Source organism: Calidris pugnax, unplaced genomic scaffold, assembly GCF_001431845.1.
Source record: "Calidris pugnax isolate Ruff unplaced genomic scaffold, ASM143184v1 scaffold8, whole genome shotgun sequence".
Classification (NCBI taxonomy): domain Eukaryota; kingdom Metazoa; phylum Chordata; class Aves; order Charadriiformes; family Scolopacidae; genus Calidris; species Calidris pugnax.
Window position 1 is genome coordinate 21,564,179 of NW_015090830.1, and position 25,534 is coordinate 21,589,712.

General features: G+C 38.8%; 1 protein-coding gene across 1 annotated transcript in view; it reads right to left on the reverse strand.

The window, feature by feature from the left end:
* The window catches only part of LOC106887330 (kinesin-like protein KIF13A), a 128,389-nt gene that overhangs the window by 102,134 nt on the left and 721 nt on the right, over positions 1-25,534 (reverse strand). The window contains exon 2 of the mRNA XM_014940786.1: positions 25,417-25,507. Coding sequence (XP_014796272.1) covers positions 25,417-25,507 — 91 coding nt within the window. The remainder of the gene's footprint in view (positions 1-25,416; positions 25,508-25,534) is intronic.

Consider the following 25,534-nt stretch of genomic DNA (forward strand, 5'->3'; position numbering starts at 1 on the left):
GGGGGGGGGGAGGCGGGTCTAGGAAACCATAACTTTGTGTTCCACTTTTTTAGTCAATATTAAGTTTTATTTATTTACCATACAGCATTAAAGATTTAAACTTACCAGACAAGCTATCAAGTATGAACTGAGAGGAAAAAAAACAACAAAGATAAGTAACCACAAAAGACAGAAATCCCTTTAGAACAGTAACAATGCTGAGCCAGTGCCAAATTTTTGTGCAGCAGGCTGGCACATTTTTATAATCTTCTACTTAGCTGCAGTTACAGACCTGCCTCAGATACTCAAATATTATACAGATACTAGAAATAAATCAAAATAATCCCAGATATAATTGGAAACTAAAGCAGTCTCAGTGTTTAAGACAACTAATTAAATCTCGGTGAGGGACAAAGATGTAAGTGTAAATACTAATTGGTTCTTTTTTGACAGATCCAGCTTTTAATAGTGTAAATCAGCTATCCTTGTAACTACATCAGCTGATTATAGATTCTATTTAAAGGAAATAAATAATAGCAATTTCAAATTATAGATTTTGTTCCTGACTAGCAGGACAGATCTGTGTCCTGTTACCAAAAACTGCTCTGAAATACAGAGAATGTATGTGAGACAGTTTCAGTTTCCAAGTTGCATGTTGAAACAGGAATGTGCTCTTTTGTTCTATTTTTTTCCCCTCATTTAATCATAATGAAGTCAGTTGTGACATTACAACCGTTTCCAGAGCAACAGTCCAGTCAGATGTGATGAACAGAAGATAAGGGTGTGCTCAGGAGAGCTCTGTAACCCACCGGTGGTGATCTTGATGGGAAATTCAGCATAAAACTGTTTAGGCTCAAGAAACAACTGGATTTGTCTATATGCAAGGACAGAGAGTTTCATACAATGGGATCAGACTTTAGATCAACATTAAAGAAATATAACAATACAAGTGTTCTTTCCCCAAAATATCTGAAAAAGATGTGTAAATCATCTGGTCTGTTGCACAGGGAAAATACATAATGTATAAAAACAAAGCAAAAAAAAAGCTACTGTAACTCAGCACACACAGTTGCAATAACATGAACAACAATCCAATGGCTGGCTAGACTCATCATTCTTCAGTATTTGGCTACCAGATTTCCCAAGAACTTAAAGATATAATGCTTTATGAATCCAGAGCAGAAAGGGTAAGGTCTAAGTAATAACCCTGTATCAAGTCAGGTGTATATACAAACCAAACACTGTCAGAAATATGAGAAACAGAGGATTGTGCCTTAAAAGGCAGGAACTTAGCGTGAGAAATGCAGCCTGAATTCATCCAGAGATCGACACATCACCTTTAGGGGTTTCACGAGATGTCTGCAATCTTTCAAAACAGAGAGCTTGAAATGCCATGGGTTAACCTACTCATGTGTCTGTGTCCTGGGGCATGTTACATATACATATATATGCTACATATTAACGATTAACCCACAGCACAAACAACATGAAAACTGCACAGTCAGCATCATTTAAATACGTGAGACACAGGAGAGGAGCTTTCCTTTCCTTTCTTAGACTGTAGTAATACCTTGCAGATGATTAATATTTTCCCATAACATTTTCCTCAGAAGAACAGTGATAGAAATATGCTGTAATAATCTCCACCAAAGCATGCACCCTTCTCCTGAAGGAACACCCCCAAACAAGCATTTGAAGAAACCATTATCAGCAAAAGCAATTGTTTCCTCATTGGCATCGTCTAGCTACTGGCATGCAAGCTAACCAGGAATCCTGCTTCAAAAGCAAACCAGTCTTGAACAATTCTCCAGACCTTTTGTTCCCACGAGAGTTTTATACTTCAGCTCAAACCTAACACTGAATTATGGTAAAAGGGGAGATCTGTGGAAATGGAGCAAAGCTGTGAAAAACAGTCCTGATTAAGATCCGTATAAACAAATGATACAACACACATTCATTTGCTATGCTAATCAAAAGCTGGAAAAAAAAGATTGTCAATTTCTCAGTTTAAAAGGTGGAGAAACAAACAACAGAACTTCAGGAAAATACCTAAGTTCTGAATAGTACAATGAGCATGGACACACAGCATTATTTCTGCTCCTAATGGTAGCTACAAGGTAGACAGACACCTATATACAAACCGCAGGACCAGAAAAAGGGATGATATTTCATGTGCTATATCACGTACCAGCATGAACTTTAATTTAAAGTCACATTTTATCAATGTCATACTTTGGGATAAATAACTACAATAGACAAATGATAGCACCCTTGGTATACTTGCTCTATTGGTCACTAATTTTTCAAAGAAATAAAATCCATCCAATGTGAGCCCTAGAGGGCAATTTAGTATATCTAAAGTAAAGCTATCATTACCGCAATACTAGTAGCCAGCTCCTAGCTCCTTCACAGGGCAATACAAGGAAACAACTGCAAGTGTGATTTTGGAAATGTATGTTTTATTTGGGGAATTTACAGGAAGATCTGAGTGAATCACAGAATGGAAGCAGTTGGAAGGGACCTCTGGAGATCATCTAGTCCAACCCCCTGCTAAAGCAGGTTCAACTACAGCAGGTTGCACAGGAACGCGTCCAGGTGGGTTTTGAATATCTCCAGAGAAGGAGACCCCACCACTTCTCTGGGCAACCTGTTCCAGGGCTCTGCCACCCTCAAGGTGAAGACGTTTTACCTCATGGTCAGGCAGCACTTACTGTGTTCCAGTTTGTGCCCATTTGCCCCTTGTCCCATCACTGCACACCACTGAAAAGAGTCTGTCCCCATCTTCTTGACACCCACCCTTTAGACATTTATAAGCATTGATAAGATCCCCCCATCTGCTTTTCTCAGGCTAAACAGACCCAGGTCTCTCAGCCTTTCCTTGTAAGAGAAATACTCCATCCCCTTGATCATCTCTGTAGCCCTCCACTGGACTCTCTCTGGTAGCTCCTTGTCTTTCTTGAACTTTCATTTTATCTGTAGGGTTGTGTGCGGTGCTAGAGCTTCTACATGCTGCTCTACAGCAAGGGAAGGCTCAGTGACTCTGGCAAAGGAACAATTAAAAAGCCCATCTTTGCTTTCCAAGTCTTGCTCAATTGTTTCCTTTACCCACATCCTGCAAAGTTTCTTCTCCTCCATGCCATCACTGAAAAAATAGTTGTCTGGTGTTTTTTATTTTTTTTTTTTTAATGAGTTACTACTGTTCCTATGCTAGTCATTTTTGTATGTCTCTAACATTCATTTCAAGTACTCTCTTTTCAAAGATAGCAGAAAGGGATCTTTTCTGCACAGCCGCCTCACCACCAAGTACAGAAAGTTATTTGAATTGATGGTATTATCTGCGGAACTAAAACAACGCTGAACAGAAATGCTAAGGTGCTAAATAGGACAAAGACAAAAAACACAGAATACAAAACATCCAAACTTAGTAAAAGCACAAAGCATAACTAAAAAGACCTACTTTCTCATGTCTTAGGAGGGGGGAAAAGTAGAAACGGAATAAACAAAAAAAAAAAACCCAACACACAAGCAGATGCATTTCTTCAGAGAACACATTTCAAATGTTTTTGCACTCCGAGAAAGCTAAAACAGGCAAGTCACTTTCATGAACTTTTTTTTTGTTGCAAACCAATTTTGAAGAGCTTTTAAAAGCTGTCTATTCTATTACTGTAAACTACTTCCATAATCTCAGAAAATTGTGATAAGGGATTTACAGCAATTTTCCCTTCCCAACAGAAACCAGTGCCTTCTGACCCAGTTTCAACTAAATCACCTCATCTAAGCTTCAATTTGTACCAGAGGATTGTTTTTTTTCTTCAAATGCTAAACACTGACAATTCTACTTGCAACCTCCTGCAGTCCCTATGTAAGACTTTGCCTCTTTCTCCACCTCTGCCACAAGTTGAGGAAAAAGAAAACATTTTCCAACAATTCAATCTCCATTTTTTCCTCCAAATTCAAGACACAGATGATTCTAATTTACTGTAACTGCACATACACACCATCTGATTTATTACACCTTGTCTCTTTACTAACACTTCACTTCCCTCTCTTCTGGATGTAAGTTTATTATTTATTAAGAAGGGGCTTTTCTTAACATCAAGGTTGTCCATAACAATGAAGTTCACAGAAATCTAACATTGTTTGTTTCAGGACTTGGTCTTACAGATACTTAACTCGTCTATAATAAATACTAGCACGTACATTACACTTGGGATCTCTATTTAACACTCCTCCATGTTTACAACAGAGCTGCCATTTATCTTTGCCCAGCGATGGAAACTCTTACTGCCATCTGTGCTCACTCCAGCTGGTATAAGACTAATATAAAATTCCGTTAGCTGCTTTGAGCTGCTTATTCAGCTGGCAATAATAAAAGTCAAGCTCATTAACAGCAGCCTTGCATAGCAAAGTTTCTGCTTATCTCAGAGGAGCTACTAAGCATCTCCAAGAACCTTCTCACCATTGAAAAAAAAAAAAAAAGACAACTCTGTTTACTTGGCACTTGTTTTTAATATCAATCTCAGAAAGTGTTACAAGTACTTTTTTTTCCCCCCAAACATATCTATCAACTGGAATAAAATTACTTTAAAAAAATGAAAAGCTGCTACATCAAGGCAATATGCTGTTTCCTGTATACAAACTGAAATGAATTTCTAAGATCACAGACATCCCTAACGCTTCAAGAGGCAGTTGGAGAATGATCACCTCTAAAGCAAGTGTTCAGGAAACAGTTTTTCTACCTCTACAGACAATGAAAAAAGGCTAATTAACCATTTCATAGTTGATGGTTACAGTTGATGGTAGGTTACCACATACTTCCTCTCAAGCCTATGAAATCCCATATTGTGACTCACATGGAACTGCTAAATTTTTTAATTTTCATACTATAGCCCTCCTGATTTGCTAATACTCACCCCACCAGTACCCCGAGACACAGTATTAATGAAAGAAAAGGTTGGAGGTGTAGTTCTTAGCACAGGCTTTGAAGACAAAAGACACTTTCTGCAACACCATAAACTCAAAGGATGTTAACCACCATCCCAGCTTTGTCCGAGGCAGCAGGAGACCAAAGCCTACATTTCAGAAAGGAGGCTGACTTGTCTCACTCCTCCCTCATACAACCCAGAAAGAGGAGAAACACAAGGTGGCCAAAGGCAAAAGCAAAGACCAATCTTGTTTCTTCAAGTTAGCAGCTACATTCTTTCTTTGCTTTAGCAGCTTCTTCCAATAATTAAGTAACTGCACTTCTGCTCCCCCCTTCATTGGACTTGAACTTTTAGCTATTAGTCTTTGGTACATTATACCAGGAACAGAAGGTTTCTTAATGTATCTGTGAAGTTATTAATTTACCATTAGCAAAACTAAAATACATATTTTTAAATATTATTTAATTAAAACATTTTTAAGTATCACAGTTGGGGAAAAAGAAAAGAATTTAAGTGCTACAAAGCACCTCTTCTTCAAAAGGAGGACTAGTTAACACTGAAATTAACTCTCAGGGCACAGTACTGCACAGCTGAAGGGCAGTAACATCTGACATGACCTCAGCTGATGTGTAAAGCACTACCTGATCACACTCTTCAGTTCAAGGTCAGTTGTTCATCCAATCTAAGTTAGTTGTCGACAGTTTCGCTCACTTTTCTGCAGTACAAGCCCAAAACCTTCAGTCCTCAGTAAATTATGCAGCATTTCATTTTAGGAAGCTAGAAGGTACATGGGAGAGATTTAGCTACTGTGCCAAAGAGATGTGACCTCTTATGAACTCAGAAGAATTCAGCAGCACCACACCTCACATGGACTGACTATGTGGAAAAAGGTACAATTCAAAAGGAATAGGTAAAGCTTTTGCTAATAATGTCTTGTCTTCGTTAAAAAACATTGTATTTTAATTTTCTTCATGTATTTCTATTTAGTAACCCATATCTCGTGCATCACAAGAGGTTTGTCCATATTTGCTCTCCTTCACAACTGATTTGTAAGGTTAACACTGCACAAGAGCAACTGGAATACACATTAGGAAGCTGAACTTTCCTAGAAGTGGTAAAGTCACTAATCATGGGTTTGCCAGCAGTGAAGACCTTTCAGCCTCTGAAAAAATGCCATGAACCAAAAGCAAGGGTCAGGTTGTGCGGTCTTTATTAAATGAAAATTAAACTAATGGCGATTCTTCTCTGTTTTTCATTTTTTCAAAAGTTTTATTTTTCCTATTACAAAATCAGAATGGGTTTACTATTTATTAACACACAATTATAACACAATTTAAGTTAAATATAGGGAATTTTTGTGGCTAGGTTTAAGAATCTATGTTGATAAATGCACTGAAGAGCCACCTCATTTTACAACTTCTACTTATCTCAAACGTTTACTTCTAAGCTACTACATCAAACTGTCTGATAAATCTGCACTGAAATTAAGAAGCGACGTCTCACATGGTGATCCCTTGCAATGCCTTTTAAAAATGCATCTTCCTTGTCCTCCCTAAAATATTGCTACTAACGCTACAAACAAATGTCAGTTGAAACTCAGGTGATTGATGGCTCTTTCCACTTGCTTACCAATCTAAGTACAGTGCTGTCTGCAAACCAGTGGTGTACCTAATTTTGTAGCTATGGAAACTGAAAGCAGGCATCATCATTCCCACAGGACTAATCAAGCTTCCCAGCTTTCATTCATAGATTTCTCAAGGCTTAGCTTAAATGACCACACTTGCAAAAGTGATATACAATAACCTGAGCAACTCCAAGAAAGAAAGAGAGAACCTCTGATCTGAAGTCACTACCGTCAGCTACAAGAGATTTTTATAAAACATCAACACAAAATGTGATCAGTCAATAAAACAGCAAAGCTGGGATTTTAACAATGGAGAATTCCAATGCAATAGAGACTAATAGTAAATCACTGTATCATGATTCGGGGAGCTCTCATGATCATCTTAGTAAAATGGGAAGCTATATTAACTACAGACACCCAAAAGCAGTCCATAGAAATGGGTAGGGAGGAGGAAGGCTCCCTTTTAGACAAATTTAAAGATTTAACTCTATGTAAACCTAGTGCTCAGTGCATAAATTGCCTTCAAAGAATATTTCCTTCACAGATATTATCTCTGCATAATTTATTATATGCTGTATAGTAATGGTTGTAAACAGCCATTAATTCGCTGTATCTCAATACTTGGAATAAGCTCAGACATAATGAAGTTACTGAGAATCAGATGAGGCACAGTAGCTGCAAACAGTAGCAAAGTTTGCCTGGCCCACAGATACTTAAGATAGCTCACATCACTTACGTGTAATTGTTGCTTTTGATTGTTTTTTGTTTTACTTTTTTGTTACTTGCTCCTTTTGGCAGCTTTAGATTTTAAGTTTAGCACTGATGCACAAATAGCTTGGAGACCAGGGCTTCCTGCCAGCCGTGTGTAAAGTAAAAAGCTACAGCCATATAATTAAAATCTGTTCCCCCAAAAGGTGTTATTTTAATATTCATTACTATCAACATGTTGCAGTAAGAAGAGAGTCAGGGGAAAAAACCTTACTGGATAGCTGATACTTGATAGCTGATACTAGACAAGTCTCCTGAAGCAACCGTATTTATTCTTGAGAGAATACAGTATTTTACCTCTGCAGGTTCCTGACAATGAATTAAGTAGATGGGATATGTTCTCCCTCATACTCTTGCAATACATTTGGAAGAACTGCATGATGAAAGGATCGTCATTTCATTGCCACTTTGACCAACTATTTTAGTCCTTTTGAAATGCCGTATTTCATATTTCAAGGTTATGTGAAAGATATTCCAGCGTGTAAGGTATAAATGATTAGGACAATTTTGAACACATTTTTTGCTGAATTCCAGCACTCATATCTTGATCTTTTAAACTCTAACGTTCAACATGAAAAAACATCCACAATACATTTTTCTTCCTCAGAAACAGAACTTCAGATTTGCCATATGCAGAATTATTAGACTACAATAGACATTTTAATCATCTTACCTCTCAAAAAGAAAACTCACAGATCATAATCTGATTTGCCCCATTAATTACTTGTAATTGATGGCATCTTTTCTATATAAAGACAGTTGGAACACTTTGTTCAAGGAAATGAGGAACATGATGAAAAATATTCTTCTGACAGCAAGAACATGCTCAGAATTGATTACTGTTCACCTGCCTTTGAGTTCACCAGGGAACTGAGTGCTCAGAAAAGGTAATTCTAGAGAAGGGACGGAAAATCGGAGCTACTTGATGTCTACTTTAAAAACATGTCAAATATTATGAAAAAAAAAAAAAAAAAAAAAAAAAAGAGGGAATGCCCTGCTTTTACAAGGAATCAAAACTAGTATTCACAAGCCACAGAGATCTCTAACTTACTATTACATTTGCTTGATAAAATCTCTGGATTCTTCCTTTTGGTTTTCGACCTGTAAACTTAACAACTCTGAAAAGAAGTTTTTAAATGTGATTCTGTAAAGCCTTTGATACCAAAACCAGTTTAAAATGTAACTTCAAGAGAAGCATTAAAAAAAAACAAACCAACTTATTTCAACTTTCAACTCAAGGCTGTCCCATTCTCCAAAGCCCCAACATTTCATGGAAGCATGCCCAGACCAACTACTTCTTTCACTCCTTCCACATGCTCCACCAAACCTCTACTCATCAATTTATTCCATGTGTTGCTCTGCATAAAAGCACAGTAATGTGCTTGATACAGGCACCTTGCAGATTAGCTTAATTTTGCTCTGAAAAATGTCTACCTGAGATGAACAACTTCTCTCTCCACAGAACTTGCCCAGTGAATTTGCAGCAACATGCTGTCTTTGGTAGCAAAATCACTGTTCTCATACTCAAAGCCATTACAGACAAGGCTGACAGGTCTGCTCCTTTCCAATTCAACAACTGCTGTAAAGCTCAAAGAGACACTGTGATGGACTTTACAGACACTATTAACTGACAACAGCAAATAAGCAGATTAAGAATCTAGCCTCTAAAATTCCAGAGGGCTATAATTATTAACAAAAACTTGATTTTACATCTTTTCAGATCTTACAGTTTAAAGGTCATACTGATGAACCAAGCAACTTTGCTACAAAATTCTTCAGACAGTTAAGTCAAAGATTGCCCATCACCCTACTCACCTTCCCAAACTGACTTCCTACACTATGTAACTCTTATATTTATTGATGGCAGACATCATCACACAGGAATCTCTACAGAATACACAAGCAGAGACATCCTGAACTCTTGACTAGCAGCTAGCACAGCACACCATCGTCAGAAAATAGTTGTTTCCTTAAACAACTTGTTTCTCTCCAGATACACTTTTACATTTAAAACACAATGTGTTCAAACATGTGGAATTCTCAATGGAATTTTACTCAAATAGACCAAAGTATATCTACAGCTCAAATATTTTAAAGATATAATATAAACCTTGTTTCTTGAAAAATCGCTCATTCTTATTAAAGTCCTCCTTGAATCTTCTTCCCCTCCTTGACGTCCAGACAACAATTATCCCCTCAAAACATTTTCTGAGCTGTGATCTCAGATTGCAGAGCCAGGTTTACATCCACAATTAATTTTATGAACATTTGTTTACAGAGAGTGGAACACTACTGTATTATTATACTGAAAGGCCAGAGTTGTTTGAAATATCTTCCCACTCCCATTACCTGTGAGAACTTATCCACGTTGCAGGTTTATTGTGCAGACAAAAAGCAGACACTTATTCCAGCCTTTTATTAGCTAAGGCAGAAAACAAAGCAAAAAAAAAAAAAAAAAGTGGTAAAGAGACAATTCAATGTCTAAAAATAGAGAAGGTGCAAGGACACACTTTCAGGTGGTGGAGAGCACCTGATTAGGTACCAAATGAGCACAGAGCCCAGCCTGAATACAGTGAACCCAGGAGCACTGCAAGTTAAGGGAGGGAGCTTGAGAACATGAGAGTCTGTACCACCCTGCAGAAATGCACTGGGGTCTAGCTGAGTGGTTTAGCTCCCATTCAGCAGCAGCACGCCAAGCACAGTTACATTGTGAAAAAAAGAAAAATTATTGCCTTATAAGAATTGTCTTAATGCAGCACAAAAAAATCCCAACCAAACTCGAAATTAGAAAATATGGTCATCTTACAATGAAATCAAGCTGCCAGCCCTGGCAAGTTTCAAAACAGGAGAGAGATATTTTGCAATTAGCACATAGAAACCTAAAGGCAAAGCAGTTGATAACAGGAGAAAAAAAATGAACCACTGTCAGTGAGTACTACAAGGTAAGCTACTCAGAGGCTCAAGGCACAGAAATCAAAGGAGCCAAGACAAAAGCAACACGCATAGGCTACCACACCAACTGCAGACAACTACATGTAATCAAAGTTACCAATTTGGAATAAGCAGCAGAGTGCTGCCAGGAGTCGCTAACAGCATTCCACCTCTTTATTCTGAAACACTAGCGTTTCTGGAGATAACCCTTTAAATAGCATCTTTAAAGAGCATGGGAGAATGCAGGGGGAAGGTCAGGAGGATGAAAGGTAGAGGAAGAGAAAAGTTAAATGGGAGAAGAGCAAAGGCATAAACTTTATCTATGGATATGCTTGCACAGAAATGATGAGGTTTAGCATAAAGATTCGCTGTGTTTTTTAAAGATCCTGCATGCTGACAAACCAGCCTTGGCTACTGGGCCCAGCCATTTCCCTGCTAACCCAAAGACTGCAGTACAGTCTGTAGCCTGTGCTGGCATCTAAGGTGGTTAAGAAGGGAGACCTAGGTTTCTGCACTGCAATATGAAGTGTGTGCAAGTGATCCTGTACTGCAGCTACACAATGGAACACCTCTTCCATAGAGAGAACAGTGAAAAATGTATTCTTTCCTGATGAATGCTTTCCCTGGTACTGCAAATAACTTTAATGCTTTAAATTTAATATTCAGCTCAGTCAGTAAGGTCAACAGGTGTATTTAAATCAAACTGGGAATTTTACCCCACTTTTCAGCAAAATATTTCAACGATATTTCAATTACTTTGTTTCTAATATTTAAAGAAGTACTTTAAATTCTACTTTCATATAGAGCTTTATAGCCCCATTTAGTACCACCTGTGTTGTGGTAATCTGCAGTCAGCTCTACCACTCATGATGAGCGCAGGCTGAAACACTCTTGACAACAGAAAATCCCAGATAAGAGAGCGTTTACTCAGAGGCACGTTGCAGACGCTCCTAAATGCCAAATCAACACCGTGGAGCCAATTAGTTATCTCTGTACAGCCAGTTCCCGCAACTCTGAGTTTTAGGAGACCTGCGTCAGCTTTACCTCATTACCTGAACACACGTTCATCCTACACGGCATCTGGACTAGTATGGCAGTAATGGAGGCCCACACCCACCTACTTATTGCCCTTTCCTGTCCCTGGCATTGCTCCTGACTCCATCACTGCCACCTCCTCCCATGTCCAAGTTCACAAGGACAGCCACGAACACCAGGTACAGCACAGGCTAAGGAAGCCTTGCTCGACATCCAATATTTGCACTGTGTACCCAGGCTGTGGGAGTCCAGCAATGAGTCTTCTGGTCTGACTCTGCATGGGAGGAGGTGAGGCCCCACAAAGCTTATCAGCTAAGCTTCCACGACATCGAGCCACAATTCTTTTGTTTCAGGAGCTGCAACTCAGCTAATTGTCTCTGCCATAAATAACCCGCAGCCTAAGTGATCCACCTAGAGATCCGTCTGCATAGCGAGTAGAGTTACACAAAACAAGCTAGAAGAAATAAAGCAGTTATCACATGCGGTCTCTCAAAAAGTTGGCAAAAATCCTTAGAAGAGAATGAGAAATCATAGATTAAGGAAAAAGACTCAGAGCAAGTAGATCAGCCTGAAACACCATGAAAAGTCATATAAAAGGGCACACAGGTTTTGAACTCTGATTAGCATTACCTTAATTAGCGATCTGAGAAGGCAAATACTGCTGAGGCCAGCAGTTTTTGGATAGTAACGTTAGGATAAGAATGTGGAGGAGCAAAGTAGGTGAGCAGCAATACTGCAAACAAAATTCAGATTTAACAAGTACAGAATTAAGTTAAAATTTATCGCATTAATATTTCTGTGTAGCTTTCTCACTTTGACCATCATCTTATTTTAAATAAAGGTCAGCAGCACTAAATTCTCAACAATTTTCAATGTAATGAAGAGTCAATTGTTGCCTTTTTGCTTAATTAGCCATTCTACTACAAAAAATGGCTAAAAGTCATGTTGTTTGATTACTAACTCCAGGACAGTTCAACTTAATTTCATCTACTACACCTGCAAATTAAGACATTAAAGAGCATGAGTAGAAAGACCTGCTATAAGAAAAGCTGCAGCTAAGGCAAGCATCCTATTTCAAGTACTCTTAGATTAACAGTACTGGGCCAAAGAAGTGACCTGACTCATATGCAAAACCAGGGAGAGAACAAAAAAAGGAATAACATGATTTTTAGAAGAATGATGAATTAACAGATCTAGATCTTTAAGAGAAAAACAAGATCTAGCACACTTTGCTCCTTCCATTTAGAGGAAAAGTTCTCTGGGGAATTTATAACTTGCCTTCTATTTTGGATACAAAATAGAATGATAACTATAAAAGTATTTCAAGCACAAAGCTTTTTCACCATTATTTGGAAAAAACATGCAAGTTTCCTAGTCTAATCTAAACTCACCTTGAGCTCACTAAACTCTGACACCACTCATTACAGCTACCAGTCAACAAATTGTCAGACTCTTATCAGTCCTAAACGTCTCTTGAAAACAGGAAAACAAGCTAATTTAGTTTTTCTTTTCCTACATAACATCTGCATGTCATCATCAATATCTCTATTTTCTTTCATTTATATACACTGCTGATGAAAGTTTCCTCCCTCAGAAATCAGTTCTGCAATTCTATTTTATATCTTATTTCAAAGTCCACAGACAAGACCTAGCCTTTACTTTCCCTTTTCAATCACAGCAAAAGCAAGCAGGCAAGGGGTCACTTATGTGAGTGACTCACTTGCCTCTGTCTTTTCTGAACCATGATGGAAACGCAGATACCATGAGAAAAACATAAGCATTCAAACTGTGAGATCCTCCAGAAGTCATCGTGCAACACCCTTCTTGACAAAGGAAGACAGACTAAAACCAGGTGGCTTGGAGAGATTTTTATAAAACTCATTTTACACCTTGGTCATATGAGTGCAAGAATATTTTCAAAGTTTATTTGATCTATCTTGCACACGGGCCATGAGTTTCTTCCTCATTCAGGTAAGAATTTCTCAAACGGTAAAATGGATCAGACTATGCAACAGAAGAACCATAACCCAGAAAACACACGAGCACTGCAAAACACTCCAGGCATTCAGCCAGCTCAACGCTGCGGATCCACGTTTCTGGGTTTAAAGTAGCACAAAGTTGCAAGATGCCATTCTGAGATTTCAAATAAAGGTGCACCGTGTTCCTTGAAGTGTATGCAAAGCTTCGATCTGTGAGTGCTAAGGGTGGTAAGGATAGATTAAACTAAAGGCACAAAGCTTGCACACCATTAGTATTTCTGAAAAAAAGGTTACCATTACCACATTCACATCTGCGTAACTGAAACTTCAAAAACTACTTGAGAGGATGCAGGCTGCCCCAAAGAGTGATTAAACGAGAGGAGAGATTAGACTGATGTCTGTCTAGGTCTACTGCCCACTATGCCCTGGCTGAGCATTTGAAAACAGAAGTGGCACGAGCTAAATTCTGACTTTCACCACAGGAAAGTCAGACATCCCCCTCCTTCATTACACAGCACTTCTGACAGTAAGGGGGAATCCAACCGTGGAACTGGGATGCTGAGAAGGACAAAACATTTACTGAACTTATTAAAAAAAAAATCAAGATAGTGTTCCATTGAAAGAGACCTTAGGAGAACACTTAAATGCTGCATCTTCAAACACACTTTCATCATCCTTTTGACAAACATGCAAGTGTTTCCAATTAGTTTATTTCACAGCCAATTTACACAGATTCTCAATCACAACGTTTAATGTAACAAACAGCAAAAATTCTGTTTAATATATGAGTTACAACTATGTAACAAAAATTTGGAACATGACATCAACTTCGCTACAATGTTACAAACACTTCAAATAATAAACATACTAAGGGCTTGGAAGCTTTTGACAAGGAAAACTACATGGCAAGCCGTCCAGTGCTCAATGGCCTGTTTACAATAACTGATTTTCCTTTTTGTTCTCAACTTGGATCTCAACCAGAACACACATGAAGGCTGTGGTACCACCCCAGAGAACGCCAGTTTCTCATACACATTTTCAGAAGGATGGGAAAAAGTTTATTGGATGCTGGTGGCTTTTGTTGTTTGGCTGGTTTTCCTCCAACATGTACTTTGAGGAGTTTCATGAAGTTATTGGGCACCCATTTCTGTACTTTTCTTTTGCCTTTCATTGTCCTTCCAGTCCTGGTCCCCAAGTATCCTTTCCCTATATTCTACCACATCAGCAGCAAATCCATTAATGAGCCATCTTTTGCGTTTCCTTATGTGTCAGTTTCTCTGCAGACACCGAAGCAGCACTTCTCAAGGGCACTCCAATCAAGAATTCAGGTACAAGGATTAGATTTACACCAGAAGAGGAATGAGAACTATCCAAAACTTTCTCTTTTTTAAAAGTAAGGAGCACTAAAGAAAATACCAGACTGTTTTCTAGACAGTTTGTTTCAGAATAGCATTCTCTGCTGTGGTCACAGCTCCAAACAGCAAAACCTGAGTGGTGGGACGATGCTCCATGACACACTTCTGCCAGAACCTTCAGAACCATCTTTTTATCCCAATACGGCTAAACAGCAAAGTGCAGGAAGACTGCAAATGGTTTCTGCTCTCTCTTACTTAACTGCAAAGTTCTCTTTAAAAAACACACTCAAACTCAACTACTTCTTGCTGAGTGCTCAGAGGATAAGTAATGTATTAATGTCTTCAGCTGCATATAGTGAATATAGGAACATTTCTTTATTTTACCAAGTGTCCAATTTCTATTTCAGCCTGATTTCATTAGATAAAATTATCCAAAAATTTTAAGTCTACAGGAGGACGTAAAGACTTTCCTTTAAGTCTAAAGGAAATTTAGAAACATCTCAAAATAGGGAATGACAACATAGTATTACAAGCAGGAAAAAAATACCAAAAACCATCAAAATGCTTAGGACTTGCATCATTCAGGGAGGTGGCACTACTAAGCCAAAACAAGTCTGGAGCACTGCAGACTGACATCACATCGCATACATAAAAAACTCACATCGACAGATGCTGACAAAGAAACTTTCCAAAGCACATCAGGATGCTGCTTGTTCAGGGCCATAAAGCAGCTTTGCCAGTAGAAAACGTCCGCCAGCTCTGTGCCTCCACTGGAATGCTCTGTTGACTTATCTTTAGCAAAAGCTCATCTACTGTAAAACAAGCCTTGGCTTTTGAATCACAAAGTAGACTTTAATTTGAAGTAAACATTCAACAAAAGTAAGAACTCTGAAATATTAAAAGTTACATTGCAGCCAGTGGCAGTCACTGTACAAATCCACTCATTTTGCAGATAAACCTTCCCTTTCACCTCACCCAATCCTTTTCCTTCAACTCTGAAAGAATCAAATTTCTGAAAGGCCTTCTCAGCTACACTGCACATGATTTTAATCATAAAGTCAGACAAAAAGTGGAAACCACGTGGAAAGAAGCATCAAGTACTGCAGTTTCATATCTAAGATCCACTGTTCCTTGTCATCATATAAAACAATATTAAGTAAAACAGACAGCTCCACATACTTGCATTTAAATCGTAGAAAAAAAATACTCCAGTAGTTCCATGAGGCAGATTCAGAAGTTTGAGGCCATACACTAGAAGAAAATTTAATCTCGCCTGGAGTCTTTTGCACACTGCTTACTTGGGATTGAGATTTATACTTAAAAATAAACTGTAAATAAACTAAGAAAATGTAAGCTAAATAAATAGGATATCATGTACATTTTTTCATTTTATTTGCAAGTCTAATATAAAAAAATTCAGAAAAAATATTTAAGTGCTGACATTTTCAGCTATGTGTTTTTAAAACAAAGCATCAAATTACTTCATAGAAAGTTTACAGTTCACAATGCATCCTGGTAGTTTTTTTAAAACATATTGAACAGCAGCTTCATAAACACATGCAGAGATAAGCATGCCATTCCAGCCACAGCAGCTGCTTTGATTCATGTTTACGAAATGCTTAAAATTCTTGGAATATACATACGCTGCAAAAAGAAGATGCAGTGACGCCACGAATCTCAGAGTAAGGCAGCACTAGCCCACTATCCATGCTGTTACTGAACATGAAGAGGCAGCAGCAGAGGTTTGGTGGGCAGCCAGCATCCAGAACACAGACCATAAGCACGTACCCTGTTGCTAGTGCACAATGAGCATCTTCACCTCTATCTTCTGCATCGTCACTAAACCATCACTAAACCACCACATGCTAATTACCATGCACTAACACAGGCACACAGCAATGTTTCATATACACCATTCTACCACCGTGCTGACTGACACACCTCAAAATAGGTGCTGTACCATTAATAAGCACCAAAATACATTCATGGCTTCGTCTGTCAAAAGAGTAATTGTGGTGTAATCTTTGTCCTGAGTTAAAACACTTAAAGCGTAAATAAGTTACTATAAGACAATAAAGCACTAGGGACTTCATTAGGGGCCCTTACTATATAGATTACTCTGTGGTGATCTATGTGAAATGAAATGGAACATTCAGATTACCTCCTAGTGAAAAAGTTACACTTTACAAGCTGCTAACTTCACATTATCTGAGTAAGATGCAAGTGTATTTGGTAAACACGTACCTGCTTGAGGATGTCTCTATTTAGGACATAACAAAATGCCAAACAAAGCTTGCAGCAGATGACTAAGGAATGTATTAGTTAGGGATATGGTTATGAATTTCATTAGATGTTTTGATGACAAAGGTGTTTTGTTTTTGTTTTTTTTAATTATTATTTTTATATTAAAAGGCAGCTATCAAAAATAAAGGCCAGAACTGCAGAGGTTAATTAACACTAACCAAGTACAACAGCATCAGAAAGCCACTGATACCCTTTCCCGCCAAAAAAAGTGAAATGGCACAAAGGGACATGGCATTGAAAACAGCTTGTGTAACTCCTACTCTTCACCATACATCTTGAGTTCACGCCATTAATTTTCAACTCCTGTCAGCAATGCATTTTTCTGATTGAATTTCGTACAGCATACATTCAATCTGCATGTTGTTAACTTACTGAGCTCCTCCCTCAGCCCCCAGTGAACACCCATCACACGCCACAGAAGGGTTGTAAAGACAAACACAACCAACTCAAACTCCAGCAGACCTCAAACTCTGGTGATCAATTTCATATCAACATACAAATTCAGGTGCTGACTGGACAAGTTTATATCCCTTCCACTGTCTCTTGTAGAAAGACACACAGCAACACTACTTCCAGGCGACAGCATGACTGTTTTAGTTAACTTGGTGCTTTGGGTCACAAGTTAACTGATAGTCAAGTCCTGTGGTGCACATCATTGCACAGCAGGGGCCTTTTCTTTGTAGGCTGCGCTTACTGAAGAGAGTAAAATTCACTGTTTCCAGCCAACACTTTCACACTTCCTTAAAGAGCCTTCGTCAGTCACAAAATACAAGCAACTAAGCAATGGGAGAAGTTATTCAGTTAAGCAACAGCATACTTAAAGCGTAAATAAGTTACTATAAGACAATAAAGCACTAGGGACTTCATTAGGGGCCCTTACTATATAGATTACTCTGTGGTGATCTATGTGAAATGAAATGGAACATTCAGATTACCTCCTAGTGAAAAAGTTACACTTTACAAGCTGCTAACTTCACATTATCTGAGTAAGATGCAAGTGTATTTGGTAAACACGTACCTGCTTGAGGATGTCTCTATTTAGGACATAACAAAATGCCAAACAAAGCTTGCAGCAGATGACTAAGGAATGTATTAGTTAGGGATATGGTTATGAATTTCATTAGATGTTTTGATGACAAAGGTGTTTTGTTTTTGTTTTTTTTAATTATTATTTTTATATTAAAAGGCAGCTATCAAAAATAAAGGCCAGAACTGCAGAGGTTAATTAACACTAACCAAGTACAACAGCATCAGAAAGCCACTGATACCCTTTCCCGCCAAAAAAAGTGAAATGGCACAAAGGGACATGGCATTGAAAACAGCTTGTGTAACTCCTACTCTTCACCATACATCTTGAGTTCACGCCATTAATTTTCAACTCCTGTCAGCAATGCATTTTTCTGATTGAATTTCGTACAGCATACATTCAATCTGCATGTTGTTAACTTACTGAGCTCCTCCCTCAGCCCCCAGTGAACACCCATCACACGCCACAGAAGGGTTGTAAAGACAAACACAACCAACTCAAACTCCAGCAGACCTCAAACTCTGGTGATCAATTTCATATCAACATACAAATTCAGGTGCTGACTGGACAAGTTTATATCCCTTCCACTGTCTCTTGTAGAAAGACACACAGCAACACTACTTCCAGGCGACAGCATGACTGTTTTAGTTAACTTGGTGCTTTGGGTCACAAGTTAACTGATAGTCAAGTCCTGTGGTGCACATCATTGCACAGCAGGGGCCTTTTCTTTGTAGGCTGCGCTTACTGAAGAGAGTAAAATTCACTGTTTCCAGCCAACACTTTCACACTTCCTTAAAGAGCCTTCGTCAGTCACAAAATACAAGCAACTAAGCAATGGGAGAAGTTATTCAGTTAAGCAACAGCATCTGCAGAGCACTGCTGCAGCAGCTGGCGTTTCGCTATAGCAGGCAGTAATTGTTGCCATTAATAGACTCAACCCATGCCCAGGGCGGGCCAAACAAGCAAAGACACTGTACTACTTTCTCACCATTAAGGACAGTCTGTCCATGCAAGAGACACCAGCAACACAGCCAGAGGCAGCTACTGCTAGCGCTGCTCAATCTGCATCCAGCTGCAGAGGAATGAAGGAGTTGGAGTCCAAAAACGTCTCAAACACAACAGCAACAAGCACGTTGGTCAATTTAAAGATTTAGCTCTCATCTTATTACTGGAAGTACCACCATGTGGACTCACCGAACAACAGGTGCCCGTCTGTGCCATGCTGCGTGCCACAGGGGGCCAAGAAGGGATTCGCTTTGCTCCCAAAACTTTGTGCCAAGATTCACACCCCAGCTCTGCGGGGTACACAGACGGGCACGGAAGGGCAGCCTGGCGGGCACTGCTGCTCTCTCTGCTCAGGGGCTGCAAAACAGGGACCCCTGAAGCTCCCCCTGAGGTACTCTGGATCTAGCCCACACCTGGGTCGCTACGCTATGTTTACAAGCATCATTTAACTCTAAAGTTTTAAACCATTAAATTACAGTGAACCTAATTAAAAGTCTGAAATCGTATCATACGCACATTTAATAAACCTACTAAATGCACAACAGAGCAAAGATAATCTTGTTTTCAAAACAAGAAAGCTGTCTCTATTTATACTAAGAGGGCAAAGGGGGTAAAAATAAAGCTTCTCCTTTAGACCTGATCTCCCCAAAGAAAAGGACCAAAAACCCCCTCAATTTTAAACGAGCTGCACATTTTTTAAATTCAGGATTTTTTTCAATAAACAGTAAATTCATGCTGTATTGACCAGTAATCCAGATCTCAAAAAACACCTTTGGCTGCAGTAATAAGCAAGTGCATGTGTATCTGCCCTTTCTAAACACAGAAGCTCAACACGTCTAAAGGCCTATAAATCTTTTTAACAAATCTTTTCCTGTTCCACAATGTAAGCATTTCTAACATCACATAACAGAAAAACTGGAGAGGTTCAAAGCTGAACCTTGTTTTACTGTGTCCGACTCAGAAATATTTGAACATAATATGTGATAGTCCAAAAGCAGAGAATGGCCACAAAGCAACGACTGCCTAAACATGGTCATACCAAGCAGTTTTCCTTCTCTTCAAACGCTTTATCTATTTTCATTCTGAAGTACTGCCAGCTCAGTACTACGAGCTGCTTACCCACAATCCCAACAGTCTCCAACGGTAGTTTTCTCTAGCAATGCCATCTAAAGACCCAGCACAAGGTCCTAACAGCTCTCTGGACCTTATAAACACAGTGAAGTAACAGATGCCACGTTTACTCACAGTTCAGGCCACCTCAGGACGAACCAAGAGCCATGTCATGCAGTATTTTAGATTACAAATTTGTGTCTCTCGTTTAGTTTTGAATTACATGGAATCGAAGAACAGCAGTTTCAAGGAACTGCACCTAGTGTTCCATCTGAGGAAGGAATGAATGAAAGCAATGCACAGATAGCTCCTGAAATGCCATTTTCCAGCCACACATTTCATAATTCAAATAGACCGCTTCTGCAAGGGTTCAAAGCTAACAGTTCACATCCTGAACATTGTTGTCTAACAGTAAAGTTAACAGAAGAGGTCAAAGTCAGATTACTTTTACAATTTCCTGCAGACAAAGATAAAAGTTGCTGCCTGCTATAATTTTATGATCTACCTCAGACAGGTGATAATTTGAAGTATACGTATCAAAGACATGACCTCATGGATCATTTCTTCAGATATGGAAATAATTACAGCAGCTGTCCTATTTCAGCTGCCACAAATTTCAGCATGAAAAAGCATCCATTATCAGAAACGAATATCCTCTTCCTACAACAGTGCTCTTTTCTCATCTCTGACAGTTTTCAAAGCAACATATGAAAAAAGATGAGATGCCACAACCACCACATGAAGAACTACGTACTAAAGACCATCCAAAATCATATTTTCTCCAAGGCAGGGGAAGCAACAGCTGTTTTCTGGAAACAAGAGTTTTAGGATAAGCTGCCGAGAGATGAAATCTGTGCTTCAGATATTCATCTTTGAAAGTATCATGACCTACAAAAAACAGATAGACACACACACATCTGTTCCTAGCTATTTATTTTATTATGGGAGCTTAAATCTACTCAAAGCCCCTATGTATTCTGGCATCTTTAGTAATTTGGAGCTCTAAGAAGAATTTTTCCTAAGTACAACTGGGCCTTGGTTGCTACTTGTCTGTTATCAAACGGGATGATATGAGGATGGAAGAAGACAGAGCAAGCAAGTCATAAAGTGGTGGTTTTGTGTTTGTTTTTTTTTTAAAGAGTTAAGCCAGGCAAGATAAATACTTTCAGAGAAAAGTAGCAATTATAAGTTCAGTTCTACACTCTGATGATTTCTTTCTTATTTTCTGCCTTGAGGCTTTTAATAAGGCAAAGTTTGCACAAGGCTACTGTGCTATAATGGAATAAATTGCCCAACAGACAAATTTTTCTTTTCAGTCAAAACTACAGTTGAAATAGTATTTCAGTTCTACTGTCTCCATAGTTCCTTGTTTATTTCTGTTCAAGACAAATATTTTGCTTACTAAAGGAAAAATCATGTCATGAAGAACCGTTGTCAGGGAACTAAAATAAAACTTTTCTTTTCAGATCCTTAGCATTAAAAAGTACAGATTAAACAAAAGGTTGAAGCAAAAGCATATTTTAACAATCAAAAGCAGAGGAGAAACCCAGCAAAACCTAACTGTCCTACTGAAAAATCACACCCTTAACACAAAGTCGAATCTTTCATAGAGGTGTGAAATTTCCACTGTAAAAACTCAAATATTTTGAAAGATTGTCTGTAACTACAAGAGTTATATTTTAATACTGTACCTTACTGTCAACAAGCAAATACAAATATTTATAGCAAGACAGCAGGATGTATACAATTGGCTTTGAAACATACTATCCATTTCTAAAAGGCTGTAAGTTAGAACATTTTTTTTCAGGAAGAGTGTACTTTGAGAAAGAAAATTCAGATTCCCAGGTGAAGACATCAAAAAAAACCCAGAGGGTTCCCAGAAAGACAAGATGTTTTTTTCTGGGGAAGGAAGGGAAATCTGTGTTGGTTTTGGGGACAAAATGGATGAGAGACAAGAGAGGTAACTACAACAACACATCAATACACTTAAGCAGATATAAAGGGAATTGCTGCTACTAACAACAGTAAAACAAGGGTTAAAGGTATGAAGTCCAACAACCAACTTACAAAACTTTGCCAGGACTGGAGATTACTATACCTGATACTAGCTAATGAAAACTGTTCCTTTCTGAACTCTGTCTCCTATTATTTCAGTCAATAAAGATGTTCCTGTGCCTTTTAGACTCAGATTGTTGGTTTTACTATGTTCTGCTTTTCCTCCTTCGTTAGTTTAAGAACGCCAGAAGTCGTGTGTCTGTGGGGAGCAGCAGGCCTGCTGCTTATAAAAAGGCAGAACACTCGTATTTAAGAACAATTACTATTTTGTAGCTGTGTTTGTTAAGGTGCAGATGCTGTGTGGTCCGGCAGTCAGAAGATGCAAACAGAACCTTGTTCTAATTTATAGTTATAACTTACTGCTTTACCTCTAATACAATAGTGAAAGTTGGACAAATGACAGCACTGTCTGGGATGTTAGGCTTTTTTTTCACCATTTGTAAAACTGGCATTACTTGATCATATAAAATTCTTCAGAATTATCATTAATAAAACCTAGAGACTGACTAACAGCATGCATCTGAACTCAGATGTAATTGAGGAACTCCTGACAGAATAGGCAAAGCTAGTAAAATTTGATTTTTCTAACCTTGGATATTCTTTCAAGAGCAAATTTTATATTTATGATTATGTTATAATGTTATAATTATTAAAGAGCTGCCTAATTTTACTTTAGAAAATTCTGTCAGTATCTTTAAATTTACAACTGAGAGAACAAAGCAAATAAAGAGCATGGTCCTGAATTCTGCTCCCCACACCCTATAGTCTCTTGGCTTCTGCTGAATTAAGAAAAGCAGCCCTGGAAACCAAATTTGCTTTAGAAGGCTACTTATTCTCATTCCAAAGTGCAGTACAAACTTGTACGTCCATTCAGCTAGAAAAGGGAAATTTCCATATAAAAAGATAAAATGTGAAAAGAGAAAGGTAAGACTAAACAGAATATTAAAATAATGCATAGAGTAGAGAAAGACCAATTAATCACCCTAACAAGTGAAATCATTTTTGCAATGACATGGTTGCTCTGAAAGAAAAATCCAGTTGAGCTATATAAAAACAAGCTAGACAAAGAAAACCAAAAAAATCCATCTGACATCTCTAACCCTGCCAAGGCATCAATCCAAGTACAAGCAGCAACTACTCAGCAATTCAGAGCCAGTTTATACAGACATTTTATGGTGGGTACACATAGAAGAACAGAATTCATTTTTCATCCTGAGAAATTAAAACTATTTATCGAGAGTAAAGAATAGAAATTAACAGTTTAACACTGAAGAAAGCGTAAGGGTCTTCACAAGGCACTAGAAAGTCCCCATGGCATCTCAACAGGTTACATACAACATCTGCCACTTAGAAGGTACCCAAACTATGTTTGCACGAGCGCGAGTTCCTTCTGACCAGCATTTCTGACTGTTATTTCCGACAACACATCGGGCAGTCGTTTCAAACACACAAGTTAGAGGTGTAACAGCCGGCCAAATTCCAGCCTCGCACTGGGCTGCAAGCAGGACCCCTATCACCTGCCAACACAGCTGTCCACAGCAGGGTCACACACCAGCACCACAGCTCACCCCTAAGGCTCTCAGCGCTGGACCAGAAGCCAATCCTAACCAAGTAAGAGAATTTATATTACTGGTATTAAAGCCAGGTAAACACAAGCCACACAAGCTCTCAGAAGACAGGGAGTCACTGCAGAGTCTCACTGAGTACCTGCAGGCCCATGTGAACAACAAGCAAAATTCACACCTTAAAAGCTCCTTAGTAAACCACCTGGCCCTTAGGCTCTTTATTCTACTGAAATAACGATCTTTAAATCTTAATTCTGTTCTTGTTCTGCAAATTCAGTTTGTATTTCATGTATTATATCTGTCAAATCCTGTGTTATGCCTGTCATTTTAAAGAGTTAGTATAATTTCTATTACAGCAGTGTCATGATGGAGCTCATACATACTCTTCAACAAACAAGAGGAAGAAAACTCCACACTTTTTAAAATAGAATAGTTTCAAGAAAAACAAGACTTCCATTTTACAGATGGGATGCTAAGACCCACATGAGGCAACACGACTTGTAGAAGATGACACAAAGACCTGTGAAAGGAACAGGAAAAAAGCACAGATCTTTCTAAAACCAGGCCAGCACAATGGTTCTGAAAACAATGCAAGTTGGACTTAAGTTAAACTGGTGTGATTACACCTATATTCCAGCATCTGGATTAATGTGAGAAGCACCTTCACATCTTGAACACGTAAAAATAGAAAAGGGCTCAACCTTTTCTGCTTGAAAACTACAAAAGCATGACATCCCACCTTTGAAAGAAAGCATGTTCTCACACTACAGTTTTTTCATAACTACTATGACCTCGATCAAAAATATTCTTAAAAAAACCTTGAGTAATAGGAACGTGTTCAGATTAAAATCTCTATAACCATGCAAATGATTTCACACTCCTTGGCATTCCATACATTTAACAGATCAACTTAAGCTGAGCAGTCAACAGGTAAATGAACAGATAAGCGCACAACCTAACTATTCCCCTTGCACCTCCCTGTCTTTCCCCACACTCCCTCAAAGGAAAGAAATCTTTTCCTGTTCTGATCTATTTTTACAGTCTAGTGCATTGGTATTTTGGATTATTTCCAAAGGTATTCTTTACTGGGGCATCACAACTAAATGCCAGATTTCAAAATTATTTTAGCATATTCTCATAGCCTACTTCACAGAACAACACTGAATTAATAAAGGATCTAGCAATTACAGTCTTTTCAAATGCAAATACGTTAAAATGGAGTAAACAAACTTTTTTTTTTTAAAAAAAAAGAAAACAAGTACCATCACTAGCACAAAATTCAGATTCTGCTTCTTGTTGCCCCACAGGTTACATCAAGCTATTAGCAGCTTGCACTTAAGGGCAATTTCTGAAACTAGCGCACACAGACAGTTTTAAGTCCTTACCTAAACAACAGCTTATTTATTATTATTTTTTTGGAGCAGTCACTCAAGAACCAGCTTTTAAACCTGGGATGCAAAGAGGCATCTTCCCGCCTCTGCACCCCCAATTTGGGTACCTCCGAGCGGGGAAGCCAGGAGAGGAAGGTCCGGCTCCTTTTCCTTCCCGGGGACACCAGCCCAGGGCTGCTGCTCGCCCTCCCCGGCCCCGCAGCCCCCGAGAGGCACCCAGACCCCCAGGACCCCCATTGACAAAGCCAGGCCAAGCGCCTGCGGGGGGAGTTTGAGGGAGGGGGTGAACGAAGCAGAGGAACCTCAGCTCTTTATTTGGGGCGACCTGGGTGTTTTTTAGTGGTGGTTTATTTTTTTTTTTACCTTTCTCCCTGCTTGGTATTGGAAGGCGGAGGGTGCAGCACGGTCTGGTTCCCTTCCATCTCCACGATGCACTTGGTATTCAGGTCCAGCTCTGCAGGGCGACACGGCGGGGAGGCGG